This window comes from Caretta caretta, chromosome 21 (assembly GCF_965140235.1).
Source record: "Caretta caretta isolate rCarCar2 chromosome 21, rCarCar1.hap1, whole genome shotgun sequence".
NCBI lineage: Eukaryota > Metazoa > Chordata > Testudines > Cheloniidae > Caretta > Caretta caretta.
In genome coordinates, this window is record NC_134226.1 from 18,995,839 (window position 1) to 19,018,831 (window position 22,993).

The 22,993-nt window shown below is 44.4% G+C and overlaps 1 protein-coding gene across 5 annotated transcripts in view; it reads left to right on the top strand.

Moving 5' to 3' along the window:
• The window catches only part of IPO9 (importin 9), a 169,755-nt gene that overhangs the window by 48,303 nt on the left and 98,459 nt on the right, over positions 1–22,993 (top strand). For all 5 annotated transcript variants that reach the window (XM_075122089.1, XM_075122091.1, XM_075122090.1 and 2 more), the window contains exons 4-7: positions 952–1,153; positions 10,349–10,437; positions 10,919–11,005; positions 13,563–13,682. In XM_075122089.1, coding sequence (XP_074978190.1) covers positions 952–1,153; positions 10,349–10,437; positions 10,919–11,005; positions 13,563–13,682 — 498 coding nt within the window. The remainder of the gene's footprint in view (positions 1–951; positions 1,154–10,348; positions 10,438–10,918; positions 11,006–13,562; positions 13,683–22,993) is intronic.

Here is a 22,993-nt window from a genome sequence, read left to right on the forward strand (position 1 = left end):
GGTGAGGGAAGATACAGGAATGGAACAATGACGGGTTAGAGGGGGTGGGGAAGGGGACAAACTTGTGGGGAAGGAGGCAGAAGAGTCTGTTCCCACCAAAGCGCACTCCCCTCCAGAGACTGGAATAGAACCCACAATTTCTGAATCTTGCCATTCCTCTGCTGTTGACAAATATTTGTTGAACCTAGCGGTAAATTCTCATCTCCCTCTAGTGCTGACACATATAGAGGATGACAGTCTACTACTGCTCTCAACTACTCCCTTAGCTCAAGCAGCGGAGGTCTGTGCAGTGGATCTGAAGGTTCCAACCAGCTAATAAACCATGTGTGTCAATATGTGCATGTGGGAGTTCTGTTTTGTAGTTTGCTTTGAAGAAAAAACAAACACCCTAGGAGATAACATTCTTTTAACATTTTTTTTGGTTTAAGGTTGCAAAGTCAAGCACATCTAGATTGGGGCTCACTGGAAGGGAAATTCTAATTGGAGAAATGAAAGGTGTTAGGAATTGGGTTAAATGTGAGCAGACATCCTGGGTATATTCACCACTAGATTTAGAACTCCTAGGAAAGGCTAGGGTCCTTTTTTATTTGGGATTACTTGGTGCGCTCATACCTTTCCTTCCCTTTGAAGGATTTTATGAGATTAAAACTGTGTATAAAGTATAAACTAAACTTTAATTGCAGTTTACTTTTGGGAAAGCTTTTATATTTGGGTGTGTTTTATATGGGAAGAGTAATACATTTCTGCATGTTGTGCTCTGTCTCCTTTATAAATTGAAAGGAATCCAAATGTGCATGTTTTGAAATCACACTCAGATACTTCCCTTAAACCTGATGCTAACAACAAAAGAATCTGCTAAACATATCAGAATGTGATGAGAGCAGTTTGAAAACACTATATTGTTGTGTGTGATAAGTGATCTCTCTTGCTAAATATCATTATTCTCTGCAGGCAAAAGTTGCCATAAGGGAGCTGTTACCCAATGGCCTGAGAGAATCTATTAGTAAAGTGCGCTCAAGTGTTGCCTATGCAGTTTCAGCCATAGCCCACTGGGACTGGCCTGAGGCTTGGCCCCAGCTTTTCAATTTGTTGATGGAGATGCTGGTCAGTGGTGATCTGAATGCAGTGCATGGAGCCATGAGAGTACTTACAGGTATGTATATATGCATGACAAGACCTGAGCAGTTGTCCTGTTTTTTCCTTGACTTCGATGGTATTGTGCCACATTCCCGCTTCCTGAGTGAAGTAAAGAAGCTGGAGCAGAAGTGGGGTGCCTGTGTGGTGCAGGAATTAAAGCCTCCAGCTCAGTCACTGCAAAACTTCCTTGTCATTAAGGCATAGCAGGGGTTCTCAAACTTCATTGCACTGTGACCCCCTTCTTACAATAAAAATTACTACATGACCCTAGGAGGGAGGACCAAAGCCTGAGCCCTGCTGCCGTGGATGGAGGGGCCAGAGCCCGAGCCCTGCTGTCCTGGGCGGGGGAGGGGGGAAAGCCCAAGGGCTTCAGCCCCAGGCAGGGAGCTTATATCCTGAGCCTCTCCTCCCAGGCCTGAAGTTCTCGGGCTTGGCTTCGGCTCCAGGCCCAGCAAGTCTAAACCAGCCCTCGCAACCCCTTTAAAATGTGGTCCCAACCCACTTTGGGATCCTGACCCACAGTTTGAGAACTGCTGGCATAGAGGAAAGTATGCTGTGCTAATAGGATACAGCTAGGAAGGAATTTCCATTATAAGATCCTATTTTTCAGGTACCTACAACTTTAATCTGACATTTCTTCTGCTTGTTCTCACTACCTGATGAGGTCTGTGTTTAACCAGACTTTCCAAATATACTAAAATGTGTTTGAAGAAAGATAGTATTCATGAACTAAGGGATTTTTAAAATCTTTTCTCACACAACTCGCTATTTACACTTTAATTGCGCCCTGGATTCCGCCACAGAATTATGCCTTTGGTTTGAACACATTTTGTTTACAAATCAAGTTATACTCTTGGAAAACAATCAGTATCAGATTTTTCTAACTGGTATGAACATGGGTATATGTGGAGCATTGTAAACTTGAAATGAGTTTCAAGCACTAGATACTGAGTATCGTTGGAGAAAACCAAATGCAAAAACTGTAAAGGCAACATTAATATTCAATTCTACTCTGAAAAGTGACTTTGGAAATAATATTATGAAGTGGTCTCTGTTTATGCTGGAGACATGCATGTTGAATGTGCTCAAGTTTTATAAGTAAAAACATATTTATAATTGCCAGTTCCACAAATTCACCTTGGATCAAAGAGTTCAGTGGTTTTTCCATTATATGTGTTGTTACAAGTAATAAAGGTTCTATAGGTGAAAATCTCCCTTCAGCAACACCAGTGCAGTCTCATTGTTTTCACTGGGTTGAATTGGTATAATTGATTTGGAACTCAACAAAGCATTTTGTTGATATACAAAACTAAGTGCAGATTCCATTAGTTGTTGTGAGTGGGCTCCCAAGACTAACAGGAGTAAAAATCCGCAACAAATTTACTTTTATCACAAAAGTAAGCAGGTATTTTGAATACATCCAGGAAACTGATTGGAGAAGGAGACATTTTGTAGTCTTTTTCAGAGTAAAGCTACACTTTTATATTTGTGGCACCTTAGAGACTAACAAATTTATTAGAGCATAAGCTTTCGTGGGCTACAGCCCACTTCGTTGGATGCATAGAATGGAACATATAGTAAGATGTAATCTTGTACTGAGTGGCCAGAGAGGTTGAAGTGTTCTCCTACCAGTTTTTGAACGTTATGATGCCCGATGTCAGATTTGTGTCCATTTATTCTTTTGCGTATTGAATAAATGCTCAAATAAATTGGTTAATCTCTAAGGTGCCACAAGTACTCCTTTTCTTTCTGCGAATACAGACTAACACGGCTGTTACTCTGAAACGTTCAAAAACTGGTAGGAGAACACTTCAACCTCTCTGGCCACTCAGTAAAAGATTTAAGGGTGGCAATTTTGCAACAGAAAAGCTTCAAAAACAGACTCCAACGAGAAACTGCTGAGCTTGAATTAATACGCAAACTAGATACCATTAACTTGGGTTTGAATAGAGACTGGGAGTGGTTGGGTCATTACACATATTGAATCTATTTCCTTAAGTATCCTCACACCTTCTTGTCAACTGTCTAAATGGGCCATCTTGATTATCACTACAAAAGTTTTTTTTCTCCTGCTGATAATAGCTCATCTTAAGTAATTAGCCTCTCACAGTTCCTATGGTAACTTCCAATTTACCTGTGTGTGTGTGTGTGTTTTATATAAAATCTCTAATATCTTACTATATGTTCCATTCTATGCATCCGATGAAGTGGGCTGTAGCCCACGAAAGCTTATGCTCTAATAAATTTGTTAGCTTCTAAGGTGCCACAAGTACTCCTGTTCTTTTTGCGAATACAGACTAACACGGCTGCTACTCTGAAACTTTTATATTTGAGATTTTTAAATTAAATTTAGAAAAATGGAAATCCCTGTGCAAGTATGAATGTGGCCTTGTAATTTTCATTACTTTATAATGCTGGATCCAATAACTTTATGCATTTAATGTAATCTAAATTGCAAAAGCTATTAATTCAGCATTAAGGTTGTACAGTGAAAAGCAGAGCTGGTAGGCACATACGCACTATTCCTGTTTTTCTTGCTATATGAATAATATATCCCAGCTAAAAACTATGGTAAACTAGGTTAAGGTGGAGATATCAGTTTACACGTCAGTAATTTAAGGTTAAAAATATTTCAGCTATTACCAACTTAGGAAATTCAGCATTACCAATTTAGGAAAACAAGCATTACCAATTTACGAAATTTAGAGTTGTTTAACTTGAAAGAAATCCCTGCGGTGACACCAAGCAATAATGGCACAATTATGATTAGTGCATAATAGTGTTTGTAGTTCCAGATTAAACTGATTCTTAAAACACTAATTTTTTCCCTTTTTTTGCTCATGGTATTATTACAGGGCAAAGTTTGAGGTAGTTCATTCCATACTTTAACATGTTTTGATTTCTTTGAGGTTAATTACAATATTCCTATAATATTTTTGACCTTAAATCACTGATACGTACTCAACCTTAACTCCAGTTTAACAGAAAGAAAAGGAGTACTTGTGGCACCTTAGAGACTAACCAATTTATTTGAGCATAAGCTTTCTTTGATTAGAACCCACTTCATCAGATGCATGGAGTGAAAATACAGGAGCAGATATAAATACATCAAAGGATGGGGGTTGCTTTACCAAGTGTGAGGTCAGTCTAATGAGATAAATCAATTAACAGCAGGATATCAAGGGAGGAAAAATAACTTTTGAAGTGGTAATGAGAGTGGCCCATTACAGACACTTGACAAGAAGGTGCGAGTAACAGTAGGGAGAAATTAGTCTCTAAGGTGCCACAAGTACTCCTTTTCTTTTTGCGAATACAGACTAACACGGCTGTTATTCTGAAACCTGTCAGTTTAACAGAGTTATCTAGGAATTTATTTCTTTAAATGATCAAAGATGTCATACATGAACACTAAACAAGAAACCCAAAGATACTGCTGAGATTTCTAATGACTTTAAGATAAGTAGTATGAACCTTAAATTTTCTTTTAAATCTGAGTGCCATATTCACCAGTACACTCTGGCTTTTTTCCCTTAAGGGGCAGTTCAGTGCAGCCAGAAAGTACTGGCCAGTTTTTCCTAGTTTCTAACCCCTGTAATTCTCTGGTGTATGCACACCCTAACTTCCCCCTCTCTATTTCTCCACATTTCCCCAAATTTGTACACACCCCAGCTTTCCCTTTCTCCTGGCCCCAAGGGTTTCCCTGCCCATCACGCTGTTTCATTACTTGTAGAGTTGATCTAGTGGAAGGGATAGTTTTAAAAACAATTTTGGGGTGATTGGTCATTTTTGCTGCTATTTTTCATAATTGAAAATTTTTTTGCAACGGGGCTGCCAAATGTTCTTTTATAGAAATCTCTATAAAGAATTGTAATATCTGTCAATGCCTACCACTTCCCATTGCCCTCAAAACCAATGAAAACTGGTGGTTATAATGGAAACTATTTAGCAGCCTTAACTCCATTGGATACTGTTGGTGCCGGCTAGAATATTAAAATATTCATTATAGTGACTCATGCCTAGCACCATAGCATCTAGGTGCTTATTTACAAAATATATCAGCACAAATTATATAAATCCAGGGCTGGCTGATCATTGGTGCGAAGCCTCACCAGTAATGTCCTATCTGTCATGTGGCTAATCACTGCTGGGCGTAGTACCTCTTGCTGACACGGGGAGTATCTATGAGGCTGAAGCTGCTCCATCCTTTGGAAGTTGCTGTACATCTTTCTATCATTGGGGGAGCTTTGGCCTGGCAGCAGAGGGAGAAGGGACAAGGCATGGAGTACAGGCTTCTGTGGGGTTATCTCCAGATAGAAACAGTATAGGGCTGTTTGCACATGCCCCTGCTGACCCTGGAACATCCATTTTCCACATGGAAAATATGAGCTACTTCAAAAGGGGATTTGGTGCAGAATGTTATCTGCAGCCTCAGCACTAATTTTGGATACCAACTGCTACTAAATAATGGGGAGCATTAATCAAAACTATTGTCAAAAATGTTAGCAGCTCACATGTTAGATGCGTAGTCTTTAAGGCCAGAAGGGACCATCATGATCATCTAGTCTGACCCATCTGCACATCGCAGGCCATAGAACCTCACCCACCCTCTCCTTTAATAGGCCCATAACTTCTAGCTTAGTTACTGAAGTCCTCAAATCTTGATTTAAAGACCTCAAGTTACAGAGAATCCATGATTTACTCCAGTTCAAACCAGCAAGTGACTCGTGCCCCACACTGCAGAGGAAGGTGAAAAACTTGGGTTACTGCCAGTCTGACTTGGGGGGAAATCACTTTTCAACCCCAAATATGGCTATTAGTTAGACCCTGAACATGTGGGTGAGACCCACCAATTAGATACCTGAGAGAGAATTCTATGTAGTAAGTCAGAGCCCTCCCCGTCTAGTGTCCCGTCTCTGGTCATTGGAGATATTGCTTAGTGGCAGTCGCCATATGCCACTGTAGGCAACCTCATCATACCATTTCCTCCATAAACGTATCAAGTTCAGTCTTAAAACAGGTTTGGTTTTTACCCCCACTGCTTCCATTGGAAGGCTATTCCAGAACTTCACTCCTCTGGTGGTTAGAAACTGTTGCCTAATTTCATGTCTAAATTTCTGCCAAGGTCATTAGTGAAAATGTTAACTAAGATTGGTCCCAAGACTGATCCTTGAGGAACTCCATTAATAAACTTCCTCCAGCCTGATGGTTCACCGTTCAGCATGACCAGTTTTACTCTCCCCTTCAACAAGTTCCTTTGCTATCTTTTGATTCTCATATTAATCCCCATCTTCTCCAAGTTAACTAACTTCCCATGTGGAACTGTATCAAATGCTTTAGTGAAATCCAGGCAGATTGCATGTACTGCATTTACTTTGTCTAGAAAATCAGTTATCTCAAAGAAGGAGATGGGGTTGGTCTGGCACAATCTACCTTTTGTAAAACCATGCTGTATTTTATCCCCATTACCGTTTACCTCTGTGTTCTTAACTACTCCTTCAAAATTTGTTCTAAGATCTTGCATACAATTGAGGTCACACGAATGGGGCTGTAGTTTCCTAAATCACATTTTTTTTTCTTCCTTTCTCTAAAGAAGGGACTGTAGTTGCAGTTCTCCTGTCATAGGGTACGACACCCCACATTTATGGATTCATAAAAGATACTTCCTATTGGGATTGCAATTCCATGTGCCAGCTCCTCTAATATTCTTGGGTGGAGATTATCCAGGCTTCCCAATTTAGTCCCATTCATAGAATGTCAGGGTTGGAAGGGACCTCAGGAGGTCATTTAGTCTAACCCCCTGCTCAAAGCAGGACCAATCCCCAACTAAGTCATCCCAGCCAAGGCTTTGTCAAGCCTGATCTTAAAAACTTCTAAGGAAGGGGATTCCACCACCTCCCTAGGTAATGCATTCCAGTGTTTCACCACCCTCCTAGTGAAAAAGTTTTCCTAATATCCAACCTAAACCTCCCCCACTGCAACTTGAGACCATTACTCCTTGTTCTGTCATCTGCTACCACTGAGAACAGTCTAGAGCCATCCTCTTTGGAACCACCTCTCAGGTAGTTGAAAGCAGCTATCAAATCCCCCCTCATTCTTCTCCTCTGCAGACTAAACAATTCCAGTTCCCTCAGCCTCTCCTCATAAATCATGTGTTCCAGTCCCCTAATCATTTTTGTTGCCCTCTGCTGGACTCTTTCCAATTTTTCCACATCCTTCTTGTAGTGTGGGGCCCAAAACTGGACACAGTACTCCAGATGAGGCCTCACCAATGTCGAACAGAGGAAGAACAATCATGTCCCTCGATCTGCTGGCAATGCCCCTGCTTATACAGCCCCAAATGTCATTGGCCTTCTTGGCAACAAGGGCACACTGTTGACTCATATCCAGCTTCTCGTCCACTGTAACCCCTAGGTCCTTTTCTGCATGACTGCTGCCTAGCCATTCGGTCCCTAGTCCGTAGCAGTACATGGGATTCTTCCATCCTAAGTGCAGGACTCTGCACTTGTCCTTGTTGAACCTCATCAGATTTCTTTTGGCCCAATCCTCTAATTTGCCTAGGGCTGTCTGTATCCTATCCCTACCCTCCAGCGTATCTACCACTCATCCCAGTTTAGTGTCATCTGCAAACTTGCTGAGGGTGTAATCCACACCATTCTCCAGAACATTAATGAAGATATTGAATAAAACCGGCGCCAGGACTGACCCTTGGGGCACTCCACTTGCTACCGGCTGCCAACTAGACATGGAGCCATTGATTACTACCCGTTGAGCCCGACAATCTAGCCAGCTTTCTATCCACCTTACCGTCCATTCATCCAGCCCATACTTCTTTAACTTGCTGGCAAGAATACTGTGACTGTGTCAAAAGCTTTGCTAAAGTCAAGGAACAACACGTCCACTGCTTTCCCCTCATCCACAGAGCCAGTTATCTCATCATAGAAGGCAATTATATTAGTCAGGCATGACTTGTCCTTGGTGAATCCATGCTGACTGTTCCTGATCACTTTCCTCTCCTCTAAGTGCTTCAGAATTGATTCCTTGAGGACCTGCTCCATGATTTTTCCAGGGACTGAGGTGAGGCTGACTGGCCTGTAGTTCCCCGGATTCTCCTTCTTCCCTATTTTAAAGATGGGTAGTACATTAGCCTTTTTCCAGTCATCCGGGACCTCCCCCGATTGCCATAAGTTTTCAAAGATAATGGCCAATGGCTCTGCAATCACATCCGCCAACTCCTTTAGCACTCTCAGATGCAGCGCATCCGGCCCCATGGACTTGTGTTCATCCAGCTTTTCTAAATAGTCCCGAACCACTTCTTTCTCCACAGAGGACTGGTCACCTCCTCCCCATGCTGTGCTGCCCAGTCAGTGTGAGCTGATATTGTTCGTGAAGACAAAGGCAAAAAAAAGCATTGAGTACTTCAGCTTTTTCCACATCCTCTGTCACTAGGTTGCCTCCCTCATTCAGTAAGGGGCCCACACTTTCCTCGACTTTCTTCTTGTTGCTGACATACCTGAAGAAACCCTTCTTGTTACTCTTAACATCTCTTGCTAGCTGCAACTCCAGGTGTGATTTGGCCTTCCTGATTTCACTCCTGTATGCCCGACCAATATTTTTATACTCTTCCCTGGTCATTTGTCCAATCTTCCACTTCTTGTAAGCTTCTTCCATTAGATTGTTTGAGTTTGGCGTCCACCTCAGATGTGGTAATTTATTCTTTCATATCCTCATTCCCATTACCACCCTTCTGCTGCCCCCAAGCTCCTCATTTTCCTTAGTAAAAAATGAAGGAAAGCATTTGTTCAGATGTTGGACTGTACCGAGATTATCTTTAATTGCCACCCTGTCCTCAGCGCCTAGCGGTCTCACCTTTCCTTGCTTTCTTTTTATTTACAGGGCTAAAGAAATTTTTACTGTTTTTAATTTCCTATGTAAGCGCTAGCTCTGCTTGCCTTTTGGCAGTTCTCACTTTTTCCTTATGCTTTCTGATCTCAAGGGTATGTCTACCCTTCCATTAAAAACCTTCAGGTGGCCCATGCAAGCTCACTCAGACTTGCAGGGCTGCAGCCTAAGCTCTGGGACCCTCCCATCTCACAGGGTTCTAGAGCCCAGGCTCCCATCTGAACGCAAACATCTACACTGTCATTAAATAGCCCCTTAGTCTGAGCCGTGTGAGCCTAGTCAACTGGCACGGTCCAGATGTGGGTTTTTAATTGCAGTGTAGAAACACCCCCAAGAGAGAGCTTTCCTTGTTGGTCCATTCCTTTTTCCATTCCTTGTGGACTTTCTTCTTGCCCTTAATAATCTGCCTGAAATGCTTGTTCATCCAGTTTAGTCTGCAACTTGTCCCTACAAATTTTTTCCCCCTGCTTGGAATGCAGGCTCCAACTGCAACTTTGATTTAAAATAATTTCAAGACTCCTCCACATTCTTGAAATCAATGAGCCTGCCTGCAGACCTAGTTTGTAGGGGGGGTTGTGGTACTGCTACCCTTACTTCTGCGCTGCTGCTGGCAGAAGTGCTGCCTTCAGAGCTGGGCAGCTAGAGAGCGGCGGCTGCTGACTGAGGGCCCAGCTCTGAAGGCAGAGCTCCTGCCAGCAGCAGTGCAGAAGTAAGGATGCCGTGGCTTGGTATTACCACCCTTACTTCTGCATTGCTGCCTACGGAGCTGGGCCCTTGGTCAGCAGACGCCACTCTCCAGCCACTGAGCTCTGAAGGCAGCAGCGCAGAAATAAGAGTGGCATGGTAGGATATTGCCATCCTTAGTTCTGCACTGCTGCTGGCGGGGCGCTACCTTCAGAGCTGGGCGCCCAACTAATAGCCGCCTCTCTATGGCCACCCAGTTCTGAAGGCAGCCCAGAAGTAAGGGTGGCAATACCGCAACCCCCCTTAAATAACCTTGTCACCCCCCTGCAACTCCATTTTGGGTCAGGCCCCCCAGTTTGAGAGACGCTGGTCTCCGCTCCTGAAATGTGCATATTATAGGGTAAAAGTACACAAGACCAGATTTCACAGGGGGAGACCAGATTTCATAATCCGTGACACATTTTTCATGGCCTTGAATTTGGTAGGGCCCTACACACTGGTGTAAATTAAAGTTTAACGAAGAATAAAATCACTTCTATTGTTGAGGCTGAACTGAATTGGAGTGTGAACCTGGGAGATAATGCTCACATGTATGGGGACTCTCCTCTTTACTTGTTTCTCTTCCTAGAGTTTACCCGGGAAGTGACAGACACACAGATGCCACTCGTCGCTCCTGTTATTCTTCCTGAGATGTACAAAATTTTCACAATGGCGGAGGTATGGCAAAGAACTATTTGTCTTCACTGTTAGTGGTACTAACTAAATGACAACATATTGCCGGTTAGTAGGTTAGGGAGGGAGGTGCCTGTTCTGAAGGAATAAAGAAATGTAGATGTAGCTAGATGTCATGTGTTTGAAAGTAATTAAATATTGTGATGACCTACTGAATGCATTAAGAGGGTATTTCAGGTAAGTGAGAATGAGATTGTGCTGGATTCTGATATCTCTCTCTCCTTTTCCTGCAGTTTTGGTTACTACAATGTCTCTTAGGAGTTTTCAGGTTCATTGTTCAGTGTTAAGAAATTAGCTGGTGACTTGTTCAAATTTAGACTGTGCTGAAGAAAGAGAAATCTCTGAAATAAGTGTGTTAAGGATAACGTATGAGCATGGTTAATGGTAGTGATTAAACACACTTTCGCTTCCCTGGTATCACCAGCATTTTTCTTGTCACACCTGAGACATATATGTTTTCTAAAAGGTATATGGTATTCGCACCAGATCACGTGCAGTAGAGATCTTCACCACATGTGCCCATATGATCTGTAACATGGAGGAGTTGGAGAAGGTAAGTTTGATTTTCAGTTCATGAGTTCATTGTATATTGCAGGAAATTATTCTGAGCAGGTGTAAAATTAGCATCTGTTTGGAAACTTAGAATATTTATTCTATACTACTGTAATTTTGGGGAGAATGTTATATTTCTCTTATATGCAAAGTGGCCGAATCTCTACTTCAAGTGCAAAACTCAATGCAACTGGCTTCTTCACACTTAATTTTAACTCCTAAACTGATCAATAGATTTACTTGGAACTTGTGAGAAAACATTTTCAGGACACAGATTAAGTGCTGTAATTTGGGGAAGAAGGCACCATATGGTCCATTCTGGAGGTCCTCCTCATGGCTGTCACAGTTACTGAGCGAATTGCACCTCTGACTCTTGATCTCTTCCAGTGCACCCCCCTTTAGGTTTTGGGCCTTGGGCGGTCACCTGGGTCCAGGTGGAATCATTCTGTTCTCCCATTGTCAGACCAGGCCCTGGGTTGCAATCCCCTAGTACTAACTGTGATTACCTCTGCAGGTTTGACTTAGGTTCAGACCCTGCAGTTCTGCTCTCAGGGATAAGAGAGAGCCTCCTTAAGGCAAAGTATTATTTATTTAGAGGAAGGGATTTCTCTGAAATATTTATCTTAAAAACAGTAAAACAGACTACATATATCTAGCTTTTCCCTGAGACTTACCATTCCCAGGCTCTGGGAAAGCCCATGTCTTCAGGTTCCTTCAGCGGAGTCTCTGTCTGTCTTCCCCCCCCATACCCCCCCCATCAGTCTGTCTTTCTAAAAGCTTGTCCCATTGCCTTTCAGGTGTGCTGGGGTGTTCTTATTTAGATTTCTTGTGCTGCTTTCTTGAGTATGGAACTAATAACGAGGATGTTGAATACTGCTTTAAGTTTCAGAGTAACAGCCGTGTTAGTCTGTATTCGCAAAAAGAAAAGGAGTACTTGTGGCACCTTAGAGACTAACCAATGTATTTGAGCATGAGCTTTCGTGAGCTACAGCTCACTTCATTGGATGCATACTGTGGAAAATACAGAAGATGTTTGCTTTTATACACACAAATCATGAAAAAATGGGTGTTTATCACTACAAAAGGTTTTCTCTCCCCCCACCCCACTCTCCTGTTGGTAATAGCTTATCTAAAGTGATCACTCTCCTTACAATGTGTATGATAATCAAGGTGGGCCATTTCCAGCACAAATTCAGAGTTTAATAAGAACGTCTGGGGAGGAGGGGGTGTGTTAGGAAAACAAGGAGAAATAGGTTTCCTTGCATAATGACTTAGCCACTCCCAGTCTCTATTCAAGCCTAAGTTAATTGTATCCAATTTGCAAATGAATTCCAATTCAGCAGTCTCTCACTGGAGTCTGGATTTGAATGCCCCTCTGCCATGTACATTGGTCAAACTGGACAGTCTCTATGTAAAAGAATAAATGGACACAAATCAGATGTCAAGAATTATAACATTCATAAACCAGTCGGAGAACACTTCAATCTCTCTGGTCACGCGATTACAGACATGAAAGTTGCCATATTACAACAGAAAAACTTCAAATCCAGACTTCAGCGAGAGACTGCTGAATTGGAATTCATTTGCAAATTGGATACAATTAACTTAGGCTTGAATAGAGACTGGGAATGGTGAAGTCATTATGCAAGGTAACCTATTTCCCCTTGTTTTCCTACCCCCCCCCCAGACATTCTTGTTAAACCCTGGATTTGTGCTGGAAATGGCCCACCTTGATTATCATACACATTGTAAGGAGAGTGATCACTTTAGATAAGCTATTACCAGCAGGAGAGTGGGGTGGGGGGAGAGAAAACCTTTTGTTGTGATAAACACCCATTTTTTTCATGATTTGTGTGTATAAAAGCAAACATTTTCTGTATTTTCCACAGTATGCATCCAATGAAGTGAGCTGTAGCTCACGAAAGCTTATGCTCAAATAAATTGGTTAGTCTCTAAGGTGCCACAAGTACTGCTTTAAGTGTGGAACTTAACTGTCTTTCTTACGGAGTCACAACCAGTGCCTTTATAATATTGCGTAAGTTTTGATGTGTCTGATTTTTCTTACTCTGTCCAAAGTGCAGACTTTAATCTTGCTCCACCTAGCACCATTTACAGTGCAGCCAAAATGCTTTTTGTATATATTACCCAGAGAAATCAACACAGCAATTCTCATGCCAGCTTTTATTACTTAAGACGGTTTTTGAAAAGCTTGCTCTGCTTTGCAATTGTTGCTGGCTTCCAAACTGAAAAAGCCAGTCAGTTTGACAGTCATTGTGAAGAGGCACCCCCGGAAGCTGCATGTGACTCCTCAATGCACAGCAGTTGTCATCAGCTTCTACTTTGTTTTGGGGCAACATAACGGTATGATTTCCATTGCTGTCTGTGAGCTTCAGCTTTTAATAGTGTGCATGTAAATTTACCAGTTATTGTAGACTGTCTTTTTGTTCTGTTTGTACAGCGCCTGGCACAGTGGTGTCCTGGTCCATGTCTGAGACGCCCAAGTGCTATGGTAATACTAATGTATAGAATTCAATACTACTTGTATTTGTTGTGACTAGGGTGCAGCCAAAGTCCTGATCTTTCCTGTAGTGCAGCAGTTCACAGAGGCCTTTGTTCAGGCCCTACAGATGCCTGATGGGCCTACATCGGACAGTGGATTTAAAATGGAGGTCTTAAAGGTAAGCACATAGTGTGGTACAGTAATTAATACCCACATGTATGTTGTCTTAACACGGAGACAGAAAAACAAGGCTAATGTCATCCTTGTTGGCATTACACATTTTGAGTTGCAGAGTGCTGTGACTCCAACAACTTGCAATGTTAACATGAGCCATTTTGTCTGAATGAGTTGTAGATGCGTATGGTTAGCTGTCTTTGTCAGCTGTGGACTCAGGTGTGTGTGCGCATGCATGCACATGAGAGAGCTGTAGCTTGTCTCTATGATGGCAGACAAATAGGTGGTGGGATTCTAATTTTGTTAGCTGGTATTTGGTGTATTCTAACTGGGAATGTCTGTTTTTGATTAAGGTGATTTGAATCTTCACAAATATTTTGAATCTTCACAAATGTACACAGTGTATCTTGACAGCTTTTTGATTACAGTCAGGACCCTGTGTGTTCCATGATTCCAAGGCTGTGGTATTCATTTCTTGCTGCAGAATTATGCTACAGAATGTTTTAATTTAAAAAAAAATCTGGTCCTTATGGTTGCAAAGGGAACAGTGAAAATGTGAACCGAGTGTCAACTGATGGTGTTTTCTTCCTGAGTTTTCAGATAGCTTGGATCCAGTACCTTTTAGAAATCTGACCTGCCTCACTCTTCTCAGTCAGAAGAACCCTGTGGATTCTGTGGTTTATGGTCTGGATAAATTGGCATCTTTCCAAGATGCTGTGGAAGTTGCAATTTTGTTGTTTTGGGTGTTGGACATTTTGTGTCTCAGCCCTGCCAAGACTTGTCTGTACCTTTATTATTTAACCTTTATATTGCACTAATGCCTAAACTAGGGTGAGGGCCTTCTTCGGTTCTCCATGTTTCCACACAAGAACGAGTTGACTGGATTACAGTGCATTCTTTCTGCATTGTTTCATAGAGCCAAGCCGGTTTGAATAAGGGAGTCAAAGTAAGAATCCAGCTGTAGCTTTATAGCAGGGCAAGAATTAGAAGAGTAGGCTGTGCTGCCTAGAGAGCAACGTAACAGCCAAGGTTTGGAGAGCCAAAAGTATGAGCTGCTGAAACTAACTCAGAGCTCCCTCAGTGGAGAGAAGGTTCTGAGCTGGGGTTCTTGGACAATATTGCAAATGCTGAGCAGGCTGCCTGGAGAACATAATGCAATACAAGTGTCAATGACTTCTACTCAGTCTCTGAGCCTCAGGAGTGTGTGTTCAGAGATGTGGAGGAATGTTACAGAATTTCCATGTTCTTATGCATGGAGCCTGTGCATTGTCATAGCTGTCATATAGCAAATGCAGAGGAAATGGTGACACTCAGCAGTAGTGCGAACGATTATGAATCCGGAATATTCTGTACAGCTGCTCTTAATTTGTGTAAGGCTCCAATTCAAGAAAATACTTATGTTAGAGCAGGGGTGGGCAAACTTTTTGGCCTGAGGGCCACATTAGGGTTCTGAATCTGTATGGAGGGCTGGGTAGGGAAGGCTGTGCCTCCCCAAAGAGCCTGGCCCCTGCCCCATATCCGCCCCTTCACACTTCCTGCCCCCTTCAGAACCCCTGACCCATCCAATCCCACCCTATTCCTTGTCCCCGACTGCCCCCTCCCAGGACTCCACCTCCTATTCAACCCCCCATCCCCTGACTGCCCTGACCCATATCCACACCCCCGCCCCCTGACAGGCCCCACAGGATTTCCACACCTATTCAACCCCCCAATTCCCTGACTCTGAGCTCTGAGCAGTCATACTGCTCTCTTACATACAGTGCAACTCCTCCACCTTTTCTCCCCCACCTGTTCTTCCTGAAGAGTTTATACCCATCCATGACAGTGCTCCAGTTATGTAAGTTACACCACCAAGTCTCTGTTATTCCAATCACATCATAGTTCCTTTACTGTGCCAGGACTTCCAGTTCTTCCTGCTTGTTTCCCAGGCTTCTTGCATTTGTGTATAGGCACCTAAGAAAACTAACTGATTGCCCGGATTTCTCAGTATGAATCAGGAAGCCTCCCCTGTTGCACTCTCCTCCTTGTGTTTCCTCCCAATATCCCACTTCCGCCACCTACCTCAGAGCTTAGGTCTCCATCCCCCAGTGAACCTAGTTTTAAAGCTCTCCTCACTAGGTTAGCAAGCCTGCCTGCAAAGATGCTCTTCCTTCTCTTCGTTAGGTGGATCCCATCTCTTCTTAGCAATCCTCCTTCCTGGAACAACGTCCTATGGTCGAAGAATCCAAAGCCCTCTCTCTGACACCACCTGTGCAACCACGCATTGACTTCCACCGTTTGATGGTTCCTACCTGGGCTTTGTCCTTCAACAGGGACAAGAACACAACTTGTGCCTCAAACTCCTTTATCCTTGTCAAGGCTGATTCCCAACTCTGTGCACTCCCTTCTCTTCATATGCCAGTATATTTATGCATCTGTATCTGTAATTTTCACTCTATGCATCTAAAGAAGTGTGTTTTTGCCCACAAAAACTTATGCCCAAATAAATCTGTTAGTCTTTTTAAGGTGCCACCAGACTCCTCATTTTTCATAAGTTGTTTCTTAGTTCCTCTTATTCTCATTAGCATCTATGCACAGCATATACCCTGTGGTCAGGACAGGACATACAATGATGTTACAATCAGGTGTCTCATGATCCTGGACAATACCTTGCAGTTTATTGCAATCTAGTTTTTGTAACATTACCTATTGTCACATCTTTTACACTAATCTTGTGACCTTCCTGGCATAGGGTTATTCCTAGATCACCCACTTATGTCAGGTGTTTTTAAGCCTATGGCCTAGTCTGACTAAGCTGAAATCTTACAGGTCTCAGCCTATAGGTCTTGCGTTCCAGCCATGCTTTACTTATAAACCTGTACTTCTATACACTCTCATCACTCCTAAATACTTGTCAATCGTATCCTTCTGTACTCCTACAATTTAAATCTATTTAGCATACGTTGATTATGTTATAATGGCGCATGAATTGACCATAACACAATAATAAATGGATGATAAAATGAACTAATTGGCTACAGGGACCACTTGGAAGAAGACACTTAAGTTTTTATTAGAGGCTGACAAACAACCAGCAAGAGTGGGAACATTTGCAGAGCAAGAGGTCAGGGAGAGATACAAAACTTGACGAGAGGTGTGATGAATGTGGGGATTTTAGTAATATTTTTGATTCCCATGCATGCCTCAGTTTCTACCTTGGCTTTGCATTTCTGTGCACTAATTGTAAGGGGGAGGGATGATGTGTTGACTCGGCAACCTGATTGGAGTCATTAACAAACTGAGTAAAGTCTTCACATGTCAGTGGAGGATATGAGGACAAAGGAAACCCCAAATGGCCTGAATGTTCACACCTAGCTACCATCAGCAAGAGCAGGGGCGGGCAAACTTTTTGGCCTGAGGGCCACATCGGGTTTCTGAAATTGTGTGGAGGGATGGTTATGGGAGGCTGTGCTTCCCCAAACAGCCAGGCATGGCCTGGTCCCCACTCCCTATCCAATCTCCCCCCTCCCCCCGGCTTCTCGCCCCCTGACTGCCCCCCCGGGACCCCCGCCCCATCCAGCCGCCCTGACTACCCCCTGCCACCCCATCCAACCCCCTCCTTTCATTCCTGACCCCCCCCACCCCCGGACCCCTGCCCCATCCAACCACCCCTTCTCCCTGTCCCCAACCGCCCCCAGAATCCCTGCCCCTGACTGCCCCTTGCCACCCCACCCAACCCCCCTCTCCTTCCTGACTGCCCCCCAGGGACTCCTGCCCCCATTCAACTCCCCTGTTCCCCGCCCTCTGACCACCCCAACCCCCATTTATACCCCAGTCCCCTAACCATCACCCCATACTCCCCTGCCCTCTATACAATCCCCCCTGCTCCCTGCCCCCTTACCATGCTGTCTGGAGCACTGGTGGCTGGCAGTGCTACAGCCTTGCCACCCAGAGCACCAGAACAGGCAGCCATGCCGCCCGACTGGAGCCACCGTGCAGCACAGAGCATGGGTCAGGCCGCGGCTCTGCAGCTGCACTGCCCGGCAAGAGCTCACAGCCCCCCTCCCCACCCAGAGCATTGCACCGGCAGCAGCAGCGCAGTGAGCTGAGGCTGCAGGGGAGGGGGGACAGCAGGGAAGGGTCTGGGGACTAGCCTCCTGGGCCAGGAGTTCAGGGGCCAGGCAAGAGGGTTGTAGTTTGCCCACCTCTGAGCAAGAGGAAGGAGATTTTCTCTCCCCCCCCCCGCACCCCTCCTTTGCAGGGAAGTAGAGCAGGAGAAAAATGGGGTGTCACGGGGCTCTGTTAAGAGCGGAGCTCACAGATACAACAGTCACACACCTGGGATAAAAGACACAGAGGCAGCAGAAGAGACAGGAAAAAAAAAAGGTAGGTACAGTATAGTACTGTATTAAACATGATAAAGGGAAAGCAACATTTTTCTTCTGCATAGTAAAGTTTCAAAGCTGTATTAAGTAATTGTTCACTTGTAAACTTTTGAAAGAACAACCATAATTTTTGTTCAGTTATGGTGTTTGTAACTCTGAGGTTCTACTGTAGCTGGCCTGGTGGTATCCAGTTTGAACTCTGGTCTTAACCGTTGCCTCTCTTTGCTAACCTGAGGACTTTCAGATTCTGTTTTCCAGGTGACTAATGCATTGTTACCTTGATTTGAAAATGCTGCCTGATGTCACTGCAAATACTTACAGGGATCATTGCACCCTGAAGGAGTAAAGACTTTGACTCCCTCAGGGAACGGATGGGTAGGATCCCCTGGGGGACTAACATGAAGGGGAAAGGAGTCCAGGAGAGCTGGCTGTATTTCAAGGAATCCCTGTTGAGGTTACAGGGACAAACCATCCCAATGTGTCAAAAGAATAGTAAATATGGCAGGCGACCAGCTTTGGCTTAACGGTGAAATCCTAGCAGATCTTAAACATAAAAAAGAAGCTTACAAGAAGTGAAAGTTTTAGACATATGACCAGGGAAGAGTATAAAAATATTGCTCAGGCATGTAGGAATGAAATCAGGAGGGCCAAATCACACCTGGAGCTGCAGCTAGCGAGAGATGTTAAGAGTAACAAGAAGGGTTTCTTTAGGTATGTTGGCAACAAGAAGAAAGCCAAGGAAAGTGTGGGCCCCTTAATGAATGAGGGAAGCAACCTAGTGACAGAGGATGTGGAAAAAGCTAATGTACTCAATGCTTTTTTTGACTCTGTCTTCACTAACAAGGTCAGCTCCCAGTCTGCTGCGCTGGGCATCACAACATGGGGAATAGATGGCCAGCCCTCTGTGGAGAAAGAGGTGGTTAGGAACTATTTAGAAAAGCTGGACGTGCACAAGTCCACGGGGCCGGACGAGTTGCATCCGAAAGTGCTAAAGGAACTGGCGGCTGTGATTGCAGAGCCATTGGCCATTATCTTTGAAAACTCGTGGCGAACGGGGGAAGTCCAGGATGACTGGAAAAAGGCTAATGTAGTGCCAATCTTTAAAAAAGGGAAGAAGGAGAATCCTGGGAACTACAGGCCAGTCGGCCTCACTTCAGTCCCTGGAAAAATCATGGAGCAGGTCCTCAAAGAATCAATCCTGAAGCACTTAGAGGAGAGGAAAGTGATCAGGAACAGTCAGCATGGATTCACCAAGGGAAGGTCATGCCTGACTAATCTAATTGCCTTCTATGATGAGATTACTGGTTCTGTGGATGAAGGGAAAGCAGTGGATGTATTGTTTCTTGACTTTAGCAAAGCTTTTGACACGGTCTCCCACAGTATTCTTGTCAGCAAGTTAAAGAAGTATGGGCTGGATGAATGCACTATAAGGTGGGTAGAAAGTTGGCTAGATTGTCGGGCTCAACGGGTAGTGATCAATGGCTCCATGTCTAGTTGGCAGCCTGTGTCAAGTGGAGTACCCCAAGGGTCGGTCCTGGGGCCGGTTTTGTTCAATATCTTCATAAATGATCTGGAGGATGGTGTGGATTGCACTCTCAGCAAATTTGCGGATGATACTAAACTGGGAGGAGTGGTAGATACGCTGGAGGGCAGGGATAGGATACAGAGGGATCTAGACAAATTGGAGGATTGGGCCAAAAGAAATCTGATGAGGTTCAACAAGGATAAGTGCAGAGTCCTGCACTTAGGACAGAAGAACCCAATGCACAGCTACAGACTAGGGACCGAATGGCTAGGCAGCAGTTCTGCGGAAAAGGACCTAGGGGTGACAGTGGACGAGAAGCTGGATATGAGTCAGCAGTGTGCCCTTGTTGCCAAGAAGGCCAATGGCATTTTGGGATGTATAAGTAGGGGCATAGCGAGCAGATTGAGGGACGTGATCGTCCCCCTCTATTTGACATTGGTGAGGCCTAATCTGGAGTGCTGTGTCCAGTTTTGGGCCCCACACTACAAGAAGGATGTGGATAATTTGGAGAGAGTCCAGCGAAGGGCAACAAAAATGATTAGGGGTCTGGAACACATGACTTATGAGGAGAGGCTGAGGGAACTGGGATTGTTTAGTCTGCAGAAGAGAAGAATGAGGGGGGATTTGATAGCTGCTTTCAACTACCTGAGAGGTGGTTCCAGAGGGGATGGTTCTAGACTATTCTCAGTGGTAGAAGAGGACAGGACAAGGAGTAATGGTCTCAAGTTGCAGTGGGGGGGTTTAGGTTGTATATTAGGAAAAACTTTTTCACTAGGAGGGTGGTGAAACACTGGAATGCGTTGCCTAGAGAGGTGGTGGAATCTCCTTCCTTAGAAGTTTTTAAAGTCAGGCTTGACAAAGCCCTTGCTGGGATGATTTAATTGGGGATTGGTCCTGCTTTTGAGCAGAGGGTTGGACTAGATGACCTCCTGAGGTCCCTTCCAACCCTGATATTCTATGATTCTATGAAAGGACAGCACTCCCATAGGGGTCTGGCTTGGCTGGATTCAGTCCAGAGAGCCATGGAAAGAGAGTGGGATTGCCGGCGTCCAAGGGCATGATTTCAGAGTCTTGGAGTATGCAGGCCTGCCTTGGGGAACTGTGAGGATCTCGGCACACTAAACAGGGGAGGATGTCACTCCCAAGGGACTGGTTACAGGCAGGGAACTGGACCGGACAGGGAGGGATACAAAATTGACAAGAAGCTACTTTGAGGTTGAAATGATTTGCACTGATGGAAAATGGTGGATTTACGAACTTAATAACTGAAGCCCTCTGTTGATAGAACATAGACATAGGTAATACAAACTTTGTAATGCTTCATCCTTGACCTCTGGCCTACCTGAGGAAACATTACAAAGTTTATGTATTGATTAATCTTAGACTGCAGTGGTCAATAAGGGTTGGTTTCCTGAGCAGTTACGGTATCAGGAAAATTATTATCAGTGTCATTAGGATGAGAGGCCTGAGGAGTAGATGAAAAAATTTGCACTTTACCGCAAGTTCCCTTTTTAACAAATCCACTAAAGAGCTAAACACTCCCACAAACACTGAAAATACAACAGCAGATAGAGTGAGTGCAAAGTGTTTCGCCCTATGACTGTGATCACTCACATTCCCTGCTGGAAAGCCTTCCCCCTTAACTTCATTGTTACAGTCACCAGTGGATTTCATTGTGGCATTTCCATGGCATGCAGGCTGGGATACAGCTTTTAAAGGTGTTACGCTGATGCCCACTGGGGTTCATATATATTTATGGAGGTTTCAACCCCATTTCCTTTTGTGAACTTCCACACTTCACTATGTTTGGGGTGCCCTGTTTTTCATAGGTTAACTTGTTAGTTCCCCTTATACTCATTACAGTTTACATTAATCAGTCGCCATAACTTGATGCCTATACAGTAGAACCCTGTTTATCTGACCTTCCCTTAACCGGCTCTCTGCATTTGCCGAACACCCAGGACTCCACTTTTGATTATCTGATCTGGCTCTGGTCCCAATTAGACCGGATAAATGGGGTTCTACTGTATTTGCAAAAATCTCGAAAATATTTTAACTGGTACATTACTGTATATATTTCCTAAATACCAGCAGTTAATACATCTATTCCTGTGACTATCTTATCTTGTGACCTAGGGTATGTCTACACTACGGAATAAGGTCGAATTTATAGAAGTCGGTTTTTTAGAAATCAGTTTTATATATTCGAGTGCGTGTGTCCCCACAGAAAATGTTCTAAGTGCATTAACTTGGTGGAGCGCTTCCACAGTACTGAGGCTGGAGTCGACTTCCGGAGCGCTGCACTGTGGATAGCTATCCCACAGTTCCTGCAGTCTCCGCTGCCCATTGGAATTCTGGGTTGAGATCCCAATGCCTGATGGGGCTAAAATATTGTCGCGGGTGGTTCTGGGTACATATCGTCAGGCCCCCCTTTTCTCCTTCCCTCCATGAAAGCAAGGGCAGACAATCGTTTCGCACCTTTTTTCCTGAGTTACCTGTGCAGACGCCATACCACGGCAGGCATGGAGCCCGCTCAGGTAACCGTTACCATATGTCTCCTGGGTGCTGGCAGACGCGGTACGGCATTGCTACACAGTAGCAGCAACCCATTGCCTTCTGGCAGCAGACGGTGCAGTACGACTGGTAGCCGTCCTCGTCGTGTCCGAGGTGCTCCTGGCCACATCGGTTGGGAGCGCATGGGCAGACATGGGCGCAGGGACTAAATTTGGAGTGACCTGACCAGGTCACTCTCTTTAGTCCTGCAGTCAGTCCTATTGAACCGTCAAATGGTGACCAGGCAGGCGATACGGATTGCTAGCAGTTGTACTGTACCATCTTCTGCCGGGCAGGCAAGAGATGAGGATGGCTAGCAGTCGTACTGTACCATCTTCTGCCGAGCAGCCATGAGATGTGGATGGCATGCAGTCCCTCTGCACCGTCTGCTGCCAGCCAAAGATGTAAAAGATAGATGGAGTGGATCAAAACAAGAAATAGACCAGATTTGTTTTGTACTCATTTGCCTCCTCCCCTGTCTAGGGGACTCATTCCTCTAGGTCACACTGCAGTCACTCACAGAGAAGGTGCAGGGAGGTAAATCTAGCCATGTATCAATCAGAGGCCAGGCTAACCTCCTTGTTCCAATAAGAACAATAACTTAGGTGCACCATTTCTTATTGGAACCCTCGGTGAAGTCCTGCCTGAAATACTCCTTGATGTAAAGCCACCCCCTTTGTTGATTTTAGCTCCCTGAAGCCAACCCTGTAAGCCGTGTCGTCAGTCGCCCCTCCCTCCGTCAGAGCAACGGCAGACAATCGTTCCGCGCCTTTTTTCTGTGCGGACGCCATACCAAGGCAAGCATGGAGGCCGCTCAGCTCACTTTGGCAATTAGGAGCACATTAAACACCACACACATTATCCAGCAGTATA